The sequence below is a fragment of the Galleria mellonella genome, unplaced genomic scaffold, assembly GCF_026898425.1.
Source record: "Galleria mellonella isolate WM207_F2 unplaced genomic scaffold, CSIRO_AGI_GalMel_v1 utg150, whole genome shotgun sequence".
Classification (NCBI taxonomy): domain Eukaryota; kingdom Metazoa; phylum Arthropoda; class Insecta; order Lepidoptera; family Pyralidae; genus Galleria; species Galleria mellonella.
The window spans coordinates 3,069,237-3,085,090 of NW_026442002.1; the positions used below are offsets into that span (position 1 = coordinate 3,069,237).

The 15,854-nt window shown below is 35.3% G+C and overlaps 2 protein-coding genes across 3 annotated transcripts in view; one reads left to right on the top strand and one right to left on the bottom strand.

Moving 5' to 3' along the window:
* The window catches only part of LOC113514639 (leishmanolysin-like peptidase), a 75,156-nt gene that overhangs the window by 33,760 nt on the left and 25,542 nt on the right, over nt 1-15,854 (bottom strand). For both annotated transcript variants that reach the window (XM_052892230.1, XM_052892229.1), the window contains exon 2: nt 337-437. In XM_052892230.1, the coding sequence (XP_052748190.1) occupies nt 337-437 (101 nt within the window). The remainder of the gene's footprint in view (nt 1-336; nt 438-15,854) is intronic.
* LOC128200085 (uncharacterized) lies at nt 3,066-5,997 on the top strand. The gene is made up of 2 exons (XM_052892234.1): nt 3,066-3,311; nt 4,192-5,997. The coding sequence occupies exons 1-2, from the start codon at nt 3,266-3,268 to the stop codon at nt 5,001-5,003; spliced, it is 858 nt and encodes a 285-aa protein (XP_052748194.1). The 5' UTR covers nt 3,066-3,265; the 3' UTR covers nt 5,004-5,997.

A 15,854-nucleotide genomic window follows, 5' to 3' on the forward strand; every position in this document is an offset into this window, starting at 1 on the left:
AGGAATAAATTAAATATTGATCTTATTCATACTGTATTAGGTGAACACAAATCAGAAACTTTCGAACTTCGTTGTCAGTTATTGATACCCACTGTTAAATATCCCACTGTTATTATGTCCATTGTATACATACAAACATGTTTTCATCTATATATATATATATATATATATATATATATATATATATATATATATATATATATATATATATATATATATAGTATATAGTAGATAAAACTGATTAATCAGTTCAGGGTACGATAAGGCTGATATGTACTGATAAGTACCTGAAGTAGGTAAAAGCCCTTAAATAAAAAAAAAACCTGGATATCTCACCTATAGACTGAATGGTCGTAAACTATACTTATTCTAAGTGGTTGGTCTATACTTCGTTTCTTCACTATGTGAGCTGGCTCTATGTGAACCCCGCGGATTACCTGCAAAAAAAATACAAATATAACGTTAGTATAAACAAGTAGGTACAATAAATATCATACATTCATTAAACTGTGTTTCGGTTTGAAGGGTGGGATATGGCGTGAATTTACAGGGTACAGAGGAATAACACCTGAGTCGTCAGGAATGGCAACGCATGGGGGGTATCGTGGGCGAAACAGTATACTCTGTTATGTCCATGATACTGCTCATGTCTATAGGCGACGGTTACCAGTTTCCATCTGGTGGGCCGTCAGCTTGTTTGCCATTCTAAGTCGTATAAAAAAAAATTGTCAAATGGTTCCCGGCATAGAATAGGCCTTCCCTTCCTATCCCATAAGATCCCGTAAGAAGCGACTAAGCGAACCTAACGGAAGCCCTATATTTAGGGGAGAAAGAGATTGTTAGCAATGGAGTTTGACAGCCCCATTGCTTGCAATATGCCCCATTAGGTCGACCTCCACGTGGCTCCCCCTGGAAACCGTCGTGAACAATTCTTGTTGAATTCGTCACGATCTTCTAACTGACTTACTTCATCCTCAACATGATACCCCCCATGCGTTGCCATTCCTGAGGACTCAGATTTTATTCCTCTGTACCCTGTAAATTCACGCCATATCTCACCCTTCAAACCGAAACACAGCCATGCAAACATAACTGCTTCACGGTAGAAACACGAATGGGACAGAGGTAGCTAAGCAATCGACTTTTGTACAAAGTCTCCCTATAGTAGACGGTAAGGGAAATCAAACTTTCACATATATAATACTAGCCAGAATTCATGCGAGCAACGCCGCAAGATAGAGTTAGTATAAAATAGTACTGTAATAATGATGTTTTTGCGTTATTTTCGCCAACAAGACACTGACGTCATGGCTGTACATATTATTTGTATTTCAAACATACGTCGTTTACATTTCAATACATTTTTATTATAAAGCAAATGGCCAATTAGCATTATAATCCAGAGAAGAGATGGCCCAATAGCATACAGTGGAGTCGATTCTCAGTCTAAAGACCTGTCTCTAAAAATAATGTTTTAATTTGACATCACAGCGAAGTCTTCATTTCAAAAACCAAAATGAATTAATTTCTAATTTTTTTTATCACAGGGGGCAAACGAGTAAACGGCTCACCTGATGAAATTAAATTAATTTTTTCTTATGCAACTTAGAATGACAAACTGACGGCCCACCTGATAGAAAGTGGTAACCGTCGCCTAAAGACATGAGCAGTACCATGCACATAACAGAGTATACTGTTTCACCCATGATACCTCCCATGCGTTGCCATTCCTGAGGACTCAGGTGTTATTCCTCCGTACCCTGTAAATTCACGCCATATCCCACCCTTCAAACTGAAACACAGCCATGCAAACACAACTGCTTCACGGTTGAAACACAGTATTTTTACAAAACTTGCCAGAAACATTATAAATAAGATGTTGCATTTGTCAAGTTTACAAGATGTCTATTATGTTTCGCCACATCAAACGACATTCAAATATTAACCACTGAATTTACATATATTTATTTAGATAGATAGATATATCGTTTATTTGTTTGTTACTAATCACACACAACATGTTCATAAGAATAGATAATACATAATACAACATAAGATTTATAAAATTGTGTTATTACGTGTGATCTGCAGCAATACAAAAAGGTCGAAGCTCAGCGCGGAACATTGTTCAAGGAACAATTTAACTTTTTTTATCTACTTTATGCTAAATGACTATCGCCGCCCATGATCACCCACAACACCTACGGCATTGCAGGTGTGCTGCCGGGATTTTAAAAAGGAATATGTTTTTTTTTAGGTTAGGTTATCAAGTAGATAGTCTGATGATGGTAATCAGAAATGAACGATAATCATAAGATGATGTCGTATGGTACTATTGGACGTTTTTCAATATTTCTAATTGATTATTTAAAAAATACATTGGAAACATGGATAATCATTCAATTGTCATTAAAAATTAACTGATAAGTCCAATGTTGCCAAACTTTGGTAAGTGTTCGTAAACAATCTGTGTACATGATAGAATTTAAAACGATAGGAAATGGAGAAATTTGAAAAAAAAAAGACGAAGAATTAGAATTTTAAATTAATTGATCAGAGATTTAAATTCGTTGAATTAACAAATACATCCGCAAACTACGTCTTCAACCGTGACAGGATTACATTAACTGCCTAGTAATTATACTAGTTTCAGATTCATTATAGAGGGGGGGGGGGGGGATTTGTATCCTTATTTAAGCAATAAATAAGATTTGCATGCCTACAATTTTAAGGCAATTAAACAGATGCCAAAATGTTTTGTCACATGGCCCTTATAATGTCAAATGTTTGTTTAAAGCAAATAAATATTTCATTTCATTTCAAGGATTGTTAGTAATGCGAACTACCAGTCCCATTGCTAGCAATACACCCTGCCAGGTCAATGTCCACGTGGTCCCCCCAGGAAAACCATCATGCTAAATTCCAGGTGTATTCATCACGATGGGCTAACTAACCTGCCTTTTCATTCTCACCTATCATCCCTCACTTGTGCCCTGCCAGTATATACCGATAGCGCAGACGGGGTTACCATTCCATTATCAACCATTAAAAAAAAATCTCTGCATAAGAACATTATATCAACTCTATATTATGTACATGAATGCATTATAATAAATAAATAAATAAATAAATATTTATAGTATTATACTATAATATTTATTTACAGTTTGCGAACATGTTTAAATGTATGTTACTCAATCACACTGTAACGGCGCCCAATAACAATAAAACTTTACCGTCGGTCTAATAAAAACGGTTTAGCGTTATGAACGTATATTTCTATTTTTTGTTCAACTCTGTTATAATATTGTGTAAGTAATTATTATTATTGTATTGTTAAAGTAACCCGAGGTTTTCCCAAGAGACTACAGCGTGGGGTTCTACAAAAGGGGGGTAAAGAGGTTTCTTCAGGGTCGGCAACGCGCGCGTAATACCTCTGGTATTGCAGGCGTTCATAGGCTACGGTAACCATTTACCATCAGGTGGACCGTATGCTTGTTTGCCACCTCAGTGGTATAAAAAAAACCCTTCCTTTCCAATGGGTGTCGTAAGGGCGACTAGGAAAGTCTAATGGTAACGTTCTCTTAAAACATCTTCACCCACCTGATGGAAAGTGATAACCGTCGCCTATAGACATGAGCAGTACCATGGACATAACAGAGTATACTGTTTCGCCCATGATACCTCCCATGCGTTGCCATTCCTGAGGAATCAGGTGTTATTCCTTTGTACCCTGTAAATTCACTACCATATCCCACCCTTCATACTAAAATACAGCCGTGTGAACACAACTGCTTTACAGTAGAAACACGAATGGGACAGAGGTATCCAAGCAAACGTTTTTTGTACCAAGTCTCCTTCTGGTTCTCCCTCTAATACATTTGATTTATAAGGGAGGGTAAGGAATGAGCAGCGTTCTCTTAAAACCCGCTTGCCAACCGTGGCAACTACCGGCAAATCTCCCCTAATAAGAGAAGCCTGTGTCAGCAGTGGACAGTTAAAGGTTAAAACGATATGTGTAGTGACATATAAAATTTAAATATAAATAAATTTAAAAAATAATAATAAAAAAATATTGATATACCTATTACAATAAAAACTTATTAATGTCTCTAGTCGTTGCTTTTTAGAGCAAAATATACATATAATTACGTAATATGACATTTATATTTAAAAATTATTAATTCACAGCTAAGAGCAACGATCACTCTGTTTTAAATTCAAGAGGAATCGATCAAGAAATTGGTGACAAACAAGTTTTGGTTACATCTACGAATTGTGAAAAACAGGAAAACCCATTTATAGAAATGACGACAGGGGTCAGTGGAGTCGATAAAAACACTTATTCCCATTTAAATGAAAATCTTGAATTAATTCCTTACTTGCAAAGAACTCAAAACAACGATTTGATTATTAAAAACATGGACGAATTTGTTTTGTTTCGTAGAAAAACTCACTTCAAAGTTCCCGCCTTTAATGAATCGAATAATACAATTAGGAACAGAGATTCTATTTATGAATTTCATAACGACTATTTTAAAAAGGAACGAAGGAATTACGATTACATATTAGAAGAAAACGAAACCATAGATTTATTGAACGATCCACAGATACAGAAAATATTGAGGAAACAAAAGGAGCTGATTAAAAAAATAGAGGAACAAATGAAAAATGAAGCGTCGGTGAAAAATATTTTAAGGACAGACTTTGAAGATCTGTTACAAGAATTGGAAAATAAGCCTAAACAAGAAAAGGTCGATACGAACACATGCAATAATGGCACGTTGGACAAGGACAGCTATAGTAATCAAATGAATATTACGAGGAGAGTGAAAGTGACAAAAGAAAAGTTATCAACTGTTATGACTTTGATAGATGAAACGAAAGCGAGGGAGGCTTTAAAAAGAGATCAGTACGTTAGAAGAATATTAAAAATGGCAAAAAACAAACAAAGGGAATATTTGAAAGCAGCTAAAATATTTTATAATAAAAACTTGGCATAATGACTTGTATTGTTGTTTTGTTTTTCAGTAATACTAAATGGCTAACAAGCTGATAATCTATAAATGCAAAATAAACAACACCATAGACACAACAAACTACATTGTAATGTCTATGGTGGCACTCAAGCGTTCCATCCTTGAAAACCAAATTTTTCAATGTAATTTTAACATCAAATTTGTGTTTCGTTTGGCTCCGAAATTTCGGAAAACATTTCATGGTAGGCCCACATATACGGAAACTATATAGTTAGAAGCGGGCAACGCCGAGGGAAACGAAATAACATATAAAAAGCATTATACAGGATACTTAGTACACTGATACACGCGAGTAAAGCCGCGGGATACCACTAGTTAGTAAAATAAAATGTATCGCAAATAAATGAGTGATCTATTGATCGGTTCCTTTTGTAATACCATGAAAATGTACCATAAATACCATAGATTCAAGGTACATGGTTAGTGTACGAACAAAGATCATTGCTATACATTGAGAACATTCAAATCTTGAAAGGTCAAGCCACGCCTGCGATGTCCTAAGACTAACAAAAGATAAGTTTAGAGGGCGCAATGGAATATAAGTCGAAAACGTTTTGGCGGGAAAATATTGAGATGGCTTTGAAAAACATTGCTTTTCATTTTCATTTAAGAGTTTCCTCTTGTCGGTGCAACTAATTCATGCATCTTCCTCCAGCCCGATAGATAATTTATTTACGTTACTTACAGCACACAAATTACAATAAAAAAAAAACATACACATAATACACAATAAGAGATAAAAGAATGAAAATAAAAAAGCACAAATAAAAAACAAAAAAAATTTAAGAATGCAGTCGCCGAGTAGATAAATATTTATTTATTTATTTGTACATGTATGTGTATATATTGCGGACTTAATGCTAAAAGCATTCTCTCCCAGTCAACCATAGGGAAGTGTTAGAATACTCGAATGCGGTACTAGTAATTATTGATATACATACATACTAGAATAAACATTTTTTTTATACCAAAACCAGGGGCATTTCGCGCGCGTTGCTGACCCTGAAGAAACCTCCTGATTATATCGATACCTGATATTATATATATATATATATATATATATTACAAAAATCTATTGTTTATTAAAACACTGAAGATTTTACTCCCTATTGTAAACATAAATATGAATTTTCAACCGACTTCAAAAAGGAGGTGCTTGTATTTTTTATTATTAACTCTTTTTCAACTTTTTTATATCAAAGAATATACTTACTTTGTTCCCATAGAAGTTTCATCAAAACCGGTTCACTAGTTTAGTTTTTAAATAAAAATAACTGGTTTCGTTAGAAACGAATTGAAGTCGGTTTATTTTATTAATACATTCTTTATTATAATATTGAAGATATAAATAAAAAAATAAAAAAATTGTATGAGATGTTTTAATAAGAGTAATAGAGGCTGAATTATAAATAATAATTTATAAATTTTTAGATTTTTGACTCTGTATATTTTTTTAAAAGATACATCAACAATGTAAATACAGACATTAATTATAATTGATATACAGGGCTTGCATTTTGCATTTACACCAATTACAGATGTGCACAACATTCTCTTAAGTCATCGATTACAAAAAGATTTGGCTTAGGTACAGTTTTACGACCGGCCACCTGCCTGACGTCAACCCTTTTTGGGAATGCATTTGTTGGTAGTTTCCACCACCTACGGTATGGAGGAAAGGATTGAGGAAAAAAGGAAGGGAACGTTGTAAATGCGTAAAGGAAATTGGTGAATGAGAGGAATAAGGGACTTATGTGGGAAAGGAAAGGAGAGGACACTGCAGTTGCGGAAAGGACTGGAACACTGCAGCGGCTCGGGCGGTCGGGGTTATATTTTTGTGTAGTATTCCTTTTATATGTTATTGTACTCATGCTTTCCTGGCTGAACGTATTGGAAGACTGTAAAACTCACCCAGTGGATGTAATAAATAAATATTTTACACTAATTTTTATATTACATACAAATTGTGTACATTTATAAAATCCGCGGGAAATGTTCTAATCTGTGACCAAAGTACATCAGTCCAAAATATTTTATGAACGATTATCTATGGATTTATAGTCTATGCCAATTGATTGTACACCGACATATAAAGATGTAATCTCGCAGTTTTTGAACGAGCAAATAAAATATTTTAATACCCATAAACCACTATACGGATGATATATTAACATAATCTTAGTGAACGGCCATTAACGAGACCGGTTCTTGAGTTCTGAGATAACGCACAGCTGGATTCGCTTTTATATTAATTGTTGGCGGAAGTATTATAACGTTTGATCGATACCTTGACGTATTGCAATAATTATAATTCTATGTATATATATACTATCATAAAAATTTTATATAATTTAACATAAATACTCGTTATTAATCATACAATTATTAACGTTAAAAATTAAATAATGAAGTAGTGCCAAGTACATTTTTTTTAAATAACTTTACGGCTTTGTATGTTTCCTTTTTAGCCCATCTTTAATATCTATGTACTAAAGTGTCAAGTACGCTTTACAATAGGGTTATATAGTAACCAGAGGGAGACTTTGTACAAAAGTCGATTGCTTGGGTACCTCTGTCCCATTCGTGTTTCTACCGTGAAGCAGTTGTGTTTGCATGGCTGTGTTTCGGTTTGAAGGGTGGGATATGGCGTGAATTTACAGGGTACAGAGGAATAACACTTGAGTCTTCAGGAATGGCAACGCATGGGGGGTATCATGGGCGAAACAGTATACTCTGTTATGTCCATGGTACTGCTCGTGTCTATAGGCGACGGTTACCACTTTCCATCAGTTGGACCGTCAGCTTGTTTGCCATTCTAAGTTGTATATATATCGATATCTACATATTTTAGTTACAATGTCAATACTAATCCAATAACGACCGGATATCCGAACGGATAACGTTTTTCCGCCATCAAGGTTCAGAGGAACCCAATATATAGATAACGGATTGGTATCCATAATACTCACGCATACTTTGCAAGTATTAATGACAATTTTAAATATGACACTTTAAAATTATTTTCCGGGGGGTGGGGGGGGGGTGGGGGGGTGTCTGCAACTGTATTTTTCAGTGTTGCCAGTAATTGGATTAAAATATCTCAGTTCAGGTCGATTTTTAAATTGGAATCGAAATAAAAAAAAAATCTGATTAAAATGAACACATGTACGTATGTTACTAATGCAAACTATCATTCCTATTGCTAGCAATTACCCTATCAGATCGATCTGCACGTGGTGACCTCTGGAAACCATTGTGCTTTCAGGTGTATTCATCACGATAGGCTAACTAACCTGCCGTTTCATCTATTATATTTAAGACAAAATAAACATAGAAGTTATAAAGGAATCACTCATAACTATTTATCACGCAAAATTGTAGACAAACAAGCTGACGGCCCACCTGATGGAAAGTGGTAACCGTCGCCTATAGACATGAGCAGTGCCATGGACATAACAGTATACTGTTTCGTCCATGATAACTCCCATACGTATCCATTCCTGAGGACTTAGATGTTATTCCTCTGTACCCTGTAAATTTACACCATATCCCACCCTTCAAACCGAAACACAGCCATGCAAACACAACTGCTTCACGGTAGAAACACTAATGGGACAGAGGTACACAAGCAATCGACTTTCGTACAAAGTCTCCCTCTGGTATATATATATATATATATATATATATATATATATATATATATATATATATATATATATATATATATATAAATATATATTGTCAGCAGATAATAATCTACCGAAACTACATTAAAAGTGTGATAAAAAATAATGATGATAATGTTAAATCGTTTCCATCTCGGAATTGGCGCGAACTTATGAATAATGCAAATAAAACAGTTACATCATGGCGGAGTGAAAGTTTTTTTTTTTAATTTAATAAACATAGTTGACCTCGACATAAAGTTCAAATCTATACATTATGGCCGCCGGTCAAACTGTATTACGTAAAATGACATTAATTTGGTAAATAATATTGAAAATAGGTGTTACACTGTGGCATTTAATCTTTTTATTAGATTAAATTACGTATGTGTATAATTCACAATAATGTAACATTTTTTTTATTTATTTTTTTATGCAACTCAGAATGTCAAACAAGCTGTCGGCCAGGGGGAAGGGATTGTTAGTAACAGAATCAAATTGCCCCATTACTAGCAATATACCCTGTCAGGTCAACCTCCCCGTGGCTCCCTCTGGAAACCATCGTGTTGAATTCCAGGCGTATTCATCACGATGGGCTAACTGAGGTATCTTTTCATCCTCACCTATCATCTCTCACTGGTGCCCCGCGGTTACCGTTCCATTATCATCCATTGAAAAAAAACCTTAAATAATTGGGATAAGAGCGGGAAGATGATGAATTTTACATTAAAAAAAAAAAGCTACTAGCGACCTTCTTCTGCTAGATACGTAATTTATTTGAAAAAAAAATCTGTTAAAGATCAAGTCTGACATCGTTATGATAAACATCGCAACAGACAGATCCTAGTACTAAAAATATAATATTACAGACGCAAAAAATTGTGAGTGTGCGTGTGTAAGCCGTGCGGTCCCGGCATAGAATGAGCCACCCCTTCCTTTCCCGTGGGCGTCGTAAAAGGCGACTAAGGGAACTTAATTGTCGAGGGATGAACAGCAGCGTCTCCCTTAAAACATCTCTAAATTCTAACTGCGGTTGCCGTCTGGGGGGGGGGGGTGTTAGTAATGGAGACTAAGAATCCCATTGCTAGCAGTATACTCAACTAGGTCGATCTCCTCGCGGCTCCCCCTGGAAACCATCGTGTTCAATTTATTTATTTATTTAAACTTTAATGCGCAGTAAAATTCTATGTACATTTAGCGGACTTAACACCGGACGGTATACTCTACCAGTCGAGCATTCAATTCTAGTGAATTTACCAACAATGGGCTAACTGACCTGCCTTTTCATACTCGCCTGTCATCATTCACTGGTGCCCCGCCAGCGTATACCGTTAGCGCAAGCGGAGTTGCCATACTATTGTCTTCTATTAAGAAAAACGGTAATCTGCCTGCCAAGCGTGGCAACTACCAGCAAAAACCCTTTAAGGAGAGGCCTATGTTCAGCGGTGGACAGCTAACGACTGATGTAATGATTCTACCATAGTCGGAGAAAGCAAATCTTACAATTTAAATATAAATTAAAATATACCCAACCAGGTCGACCCCCTCGCGGTTCCCCCTGGAAACTATCATGGTTAATTCCTGATGAATTCATCATGATGGGGTAACTGGCCTGTTTTCATTCTCATCTATCACCCTTCACTGGTGCTACGCCAGCATATCCCGTTAGTGCAGGCGGGATTACCATACCATTTTCACCCATCAAAAAAAAAAATTAAGAACTATCTACGTATGTAAAGACTGTTTTATACAATTATCTTTTGTTTGTAACTTTTTAGTATATTAACTTTCCGGTCAGTGTTAGTAGATTTAAAACAAAAAATCTCTATGGTTCTACCATAGACAAAAAGAAATTCTTTTATCTATGGCTCTATCTATTACGATTATGAAACCTTGAAATGCCGCACGACCGAATCGGTCATATTAGCTCCAGTGTTTCTAATTGTATAACAAGATAATTTAATCGCAGATTCTAAATAAATAATCCATTAGTGATACGGCGAAAGTTGTAACCTTCGACACGGGCGGTGGATTCGAGAAACGAACAGCTGATGGGTGCTGTGACGTCACAAATACTATTTATTGATAGTGAACTCCAAAATCACATCTACGCTCGATCTCCAGTAGTTGCCACGCTTGGCACGCGGGTTGGCAACCGCAGTAGGCTTTAGTGACTTTTTAAGAGGGTCGCTGCAGTCCATCCCTTGTCCTCTTTAGGGGGGGGGGGGGGAAGGGATTGTTAGTAATGAAGACTGAGAATCCCATTGCTAGCAATATACCCAACCAGGTCGACCTCCTAGCGGTTCCCCCTGGAAACTATCATGATTAATTCCTGATGAATTCATCATGATGGGCTAACTGGCCTGTTTTCATTCTCATCTATCACCCTTCACTGGTGCTCCGCCAGCGTATCCCGTTAGCGCAGGCGGGGTTGCCATACCATTATCACCAATTAAAAAAAAAAACATTAATTTATTAATTGACCCTCATCAATTACAAGGCAATAAAATATTTTTCCTCATGTATTCCTACACGTATGTTAATTAAAAATAAGGAAAATACTCTATGGAATAATGAATTGATTTGAGTAATTAATTATACCAACATACATAATAAATATAGCATGATTTCAAAGCTCATTCTAGGAAGAAATCCGTGCCGATGTTTATACCTAAAAGGTATTTTTTTTTTAAATCTTCTTTACTTTGAGACAAAAAGAAGGTTTTTAACTCGACTGCATTTTTTTATGTTCATTACCTCACGAAAAAGACGACTAATCGTAAAGTGATATACTTTCATATTCAGATCCTATGAAAATCAATTTAGTTTTATAGTTTTATGGCTATTGAAATCTGTTTTATATACCAGAGGGAGACTTTGTACAAAAGTCGATTGCTTGAGTACCTCTGTCCCATTCGTGTTTCAACCGTGAAGCAGTCGTGTTTGCATAACTGTGTTTCGGTTTGAAGGGTGGGATATGGCGTAAACGCATGGGGGTTATCATAGACGAAACAGTATACTCTGTTATGTGCATGGTACTGCTCATGTCTATAGGCGACGGTTACCACTTTCCATCAGGTGGGCCGTCAGCTTGTTTGCCATTCTAAGTTGTATAAAATATATATATATATATATATATATATATATATATATATATATATATATATATATATATATATATATATATAACAACTCAAATTAGAACAGCTGGATTAGCCGAATTCTTTCTTTTTTTTTTTCATATATGAGAGGATATATATTTTTGTAATTTTTTTAATCATCGTTTCTATAGAAGATATTAAAAATTGGTTTCCCAAAAAAAAACCGACTTCAATTAAGACAAAATCAGTGATTTTGATTCAAAACCGAAACAACTGAATCGATTCGAAATTTCTATGAAACTAATCTGTGAGCATATCCTTTCAGATAAAAAAAAAGAATAATTCAAATCAATTAAAAACTAAAAAAAAATACAACCAAAATGGCTCCATAACAACCTTCTCCTTTTTGAAGACGATTGAAAGTATCCGTTTCACGGGTTTTCAAATTCACTCGGTACAAACTAACAAACAGTATTTGCAGTGATCGTGACACCATTGTTCTACACATTATGTTGTATACATATGTTATTTTTATATGAATATGCAATACATGAACAAATATACGTGACTGGAAATCACGACAATGTTATTACATACGACCCCAAGATGCGTCTTAACAATCCAATAAGTATACGTATTATTTAAATAATCATGTTTATAAAATCATCAATTATTATTATAATTATTTATAATAAAGTATCGATGGTTTTGATTGTGACAGACTGCAGGTACTATCAGGTAATCTATGGACGAAGAATACCAAAGACAAAGACAATTTGGCGCCTTTTTCTAAAAAAAAAACAAAATTCAGCAATGTACTTAAGCTCTATAGATCTAGAAATCACTACGTTATTTAGGAGTCGGCACAGCTCTTATATTGACGAAACTGGAAAATGAATCTATGCCACCGCCTAGATCTAGAAATATCAAGACAAAATAAATGAATATTCATAATATTGCACAACTATTTATAATGTTCAAAATATCGATAGGTAAATAAAAGATCTATCCACTTTAAATTGTTCATATTTTAAATATTTTTATGTAATCTATGCAACCACTTCATTGAGTCGTATAGATTTCATAAACATTTATTCGACGAAACGCTCGAATTCGAATAACAATTTTAGCGCTTTATTGTAAAAAAGAAAAATAATAGACAACCTATTCAATATTTTGTTAAAAAAGAAAAAAAAAAACGCGAAGGTACAGAGCAGGAAAGCAAATTATGACGTTATCTGATACTCGTGTAGTTATTTCATTGCCAACAATGGGACGCTAATAAGTAATGCAATCTATTACAAAGAGCGGCGAGATGCAATTTTTAGCTCATTATTGCTAAATATTAAATAACACATAATGATGCCTATTCTAGCTTTTATTGTACGTGAGTTTTGTACGAATATAACATTTTTGTAATTAAATAAATAGATTTGGCTACTTAATGTGCCTTTACGTGTGACGAAAGACAGTAATGCCATTTTTAAGAGTCAAAAGATGGGAGTTTTAAATTCGACTCGATTATTATTTGTGGCTATTTGTTACGCTATTGTGGCTAAAACGATTTACACAATATTTTTACAATTGATAGATCCATCTTGAGTGTCGATCTCATGTGAATTTTGTTACAATTAAAACTGACGTTTTTGTTTTCGAAGCTAAATAAACTGTTTCTATGAAAGCAAAGTGTACATGTAGATTTGTAGATACACAACACAAGGTTATAAAATGAAATTTTTTAAATGTCATGTAATTCATCATGGCATCGGTCATCTTCAAGTAATTATTTTTAACAGACTTAAAAAAAAAACGAGAGTTCTCAATTCGGTTTTTTTGTATCTTTAAATCTCTAGTCATTTGGAATTTTTTTTTATTTATCTGAAAACATATACTTTCAGATTGATCCAAAAGAAATTTCATCAAAATCGGTGCAGTACTTTGGGTTTTTAAACAAAATAACGGGTTCCGCTATAACTGAAATTGGTGTTGCTTTTTTGTCGAATAAAAACTAGCTGTTGAGGAGCAATGTACCTAATTCTGTACGAAGCATTCATACCAAGCGTTTTTCATAAGAAGCGGTCATACCTTCTTAAAAGATTTGATATTTACTGCCAGTTACCGACACTCAATGTATTTATAATGTATGACGAAAACCATTCAAGCTATTTATCAACGATCCAACTAAAATTACCATAACAAATTAATATAGAAATTAGGGTTATGTAAATTCAAAATGGCGGTGCTGTATTTTGAAGAATCTCCAATGGAGTTAAGTTGCATAGATTATATACTACTTGATATGGTTGCATAGATTATATAACAGATTTACGTATTGGCCGTAGTATATCGATGGTTCGTTGTATGGTATGGTGTTATCCATGAAAAAAAAAAGCTTTCTGCGTACCGGAAAAATATATATTTTTTTATACAACTTAGAATGGCAAACAAGCTGACGGCCCACCTGATTGAAAGTGGTAACCGTCGCCTATAGACATGAGCAGTACCATGGACATAACAGAGTATACTGTTTCGCCCATGATACCCCCATGCGTTGCCATTCCTGAGGACTCAGGTGTTATTCCTCTGTACCCTGTAAATTCACGCCATATCCCACCCATCAAACCGAAACATAGCCATGCAAAAACAACTGCTTCACGGTTGAAACACGAATGGGACAGAGGTACCCAAGCAATCGACTTTTGTACAGTCTCCCTCTGGTCTGGGGCCGCGTCCCGATTTGTACTTGATCGGGACGCTAAATGTCCCGATCATTTATGTCACAATAACCACTTTTTAAAATGTTGTAAAAATGTCCATCCGCGCGAAGCCGGGACCGGCCACTAGTAAATAAATAGAGAGGAAAGATTAGTTTGTTTGTAATGAGATAAATTCAGGCCAGGTCAGGCCGTATAGACCGCCTTAGACTGTATTAGACTAAATAGTTCAGTATCTCACTACCAGCATCACGTTGGTAAACAACTAATCTATATAACAAAAAAAAAACATTCGAACGATATGGCTGTATGGCGTTAGTACCTTCGCCTTTTAAGCCTGCTAATTAAAAAAGTGAAAATGTCAAATCGCCTCAGTTCCACGACCAATCGCAATTATTGTTTTGTGGCAATGACTTTGACAGCAGAAACTTGACCGATTTCAATGAATCCGTAACGATATTGTAACGAATCGATGTTTTCTTCAATTAGGGAGAAACCGCTTTTTTTTAAACAACTTGAAATGACAAATTGATGGCTCAACTGTTGGAAAGTGGTAACCGTGTACCGTAGACATGAACAGCACCATGGACATAACAGAATACACTGCTCGGTGAAGGGAATGTTAGTAATGTAGACTACCAGTCCCATTGCTAGCAATATATTCTGACAGGCCGACCTCCACGTGGTCCCCCCAAGAAACCGTTGTACTGAATTCCAGGTATATTCACCACGATGGGCTAACTGATCTGCCTTTTCATCCTCACTTACCATTCCATTATCTGGGGGGAAGGGATTGTAGGTAATGCTGGCTACCTGTCCCATTGCTAACAATATACCCTATCAGATCGACCTCCACGTGGTCCCCCTTGATACCATCGTATTGAATTCGAGTTGTGTTCACCACGATGGGCTAACTAGCCTGCTTTTTCATCTTCGCCTATCATCGCTCACTGGTGCTCCGCCAGCGCATACCGTTAGCGCAAGCGAAGCTACAATTCCATTATCAGAAATAAAAAAAAAAAGAGAAAACACTATGGCACTCATATTATAATTTTAGTGCATTAATACAGTACTGCTCGAGACGTGTCTCTCTCTATTAAAGATACAGGTAGCACAGTATAAGATTTTGAGTTTTATTATCACAGTAGCAAATCAGAGTGCCTTCCCTGGATTTAAATAAATAAAAAAAAAAAACAAACCGCCAAACTTAATGTGAGTGACCTTTGAATGTCATTTACACTTTACACAGATTTAAAACACAGATGTACAGACATGCACACAAATATTTTACGTGTTATTTTGCGGGAGTCCATATTTACCGGTTATTTGTTTACA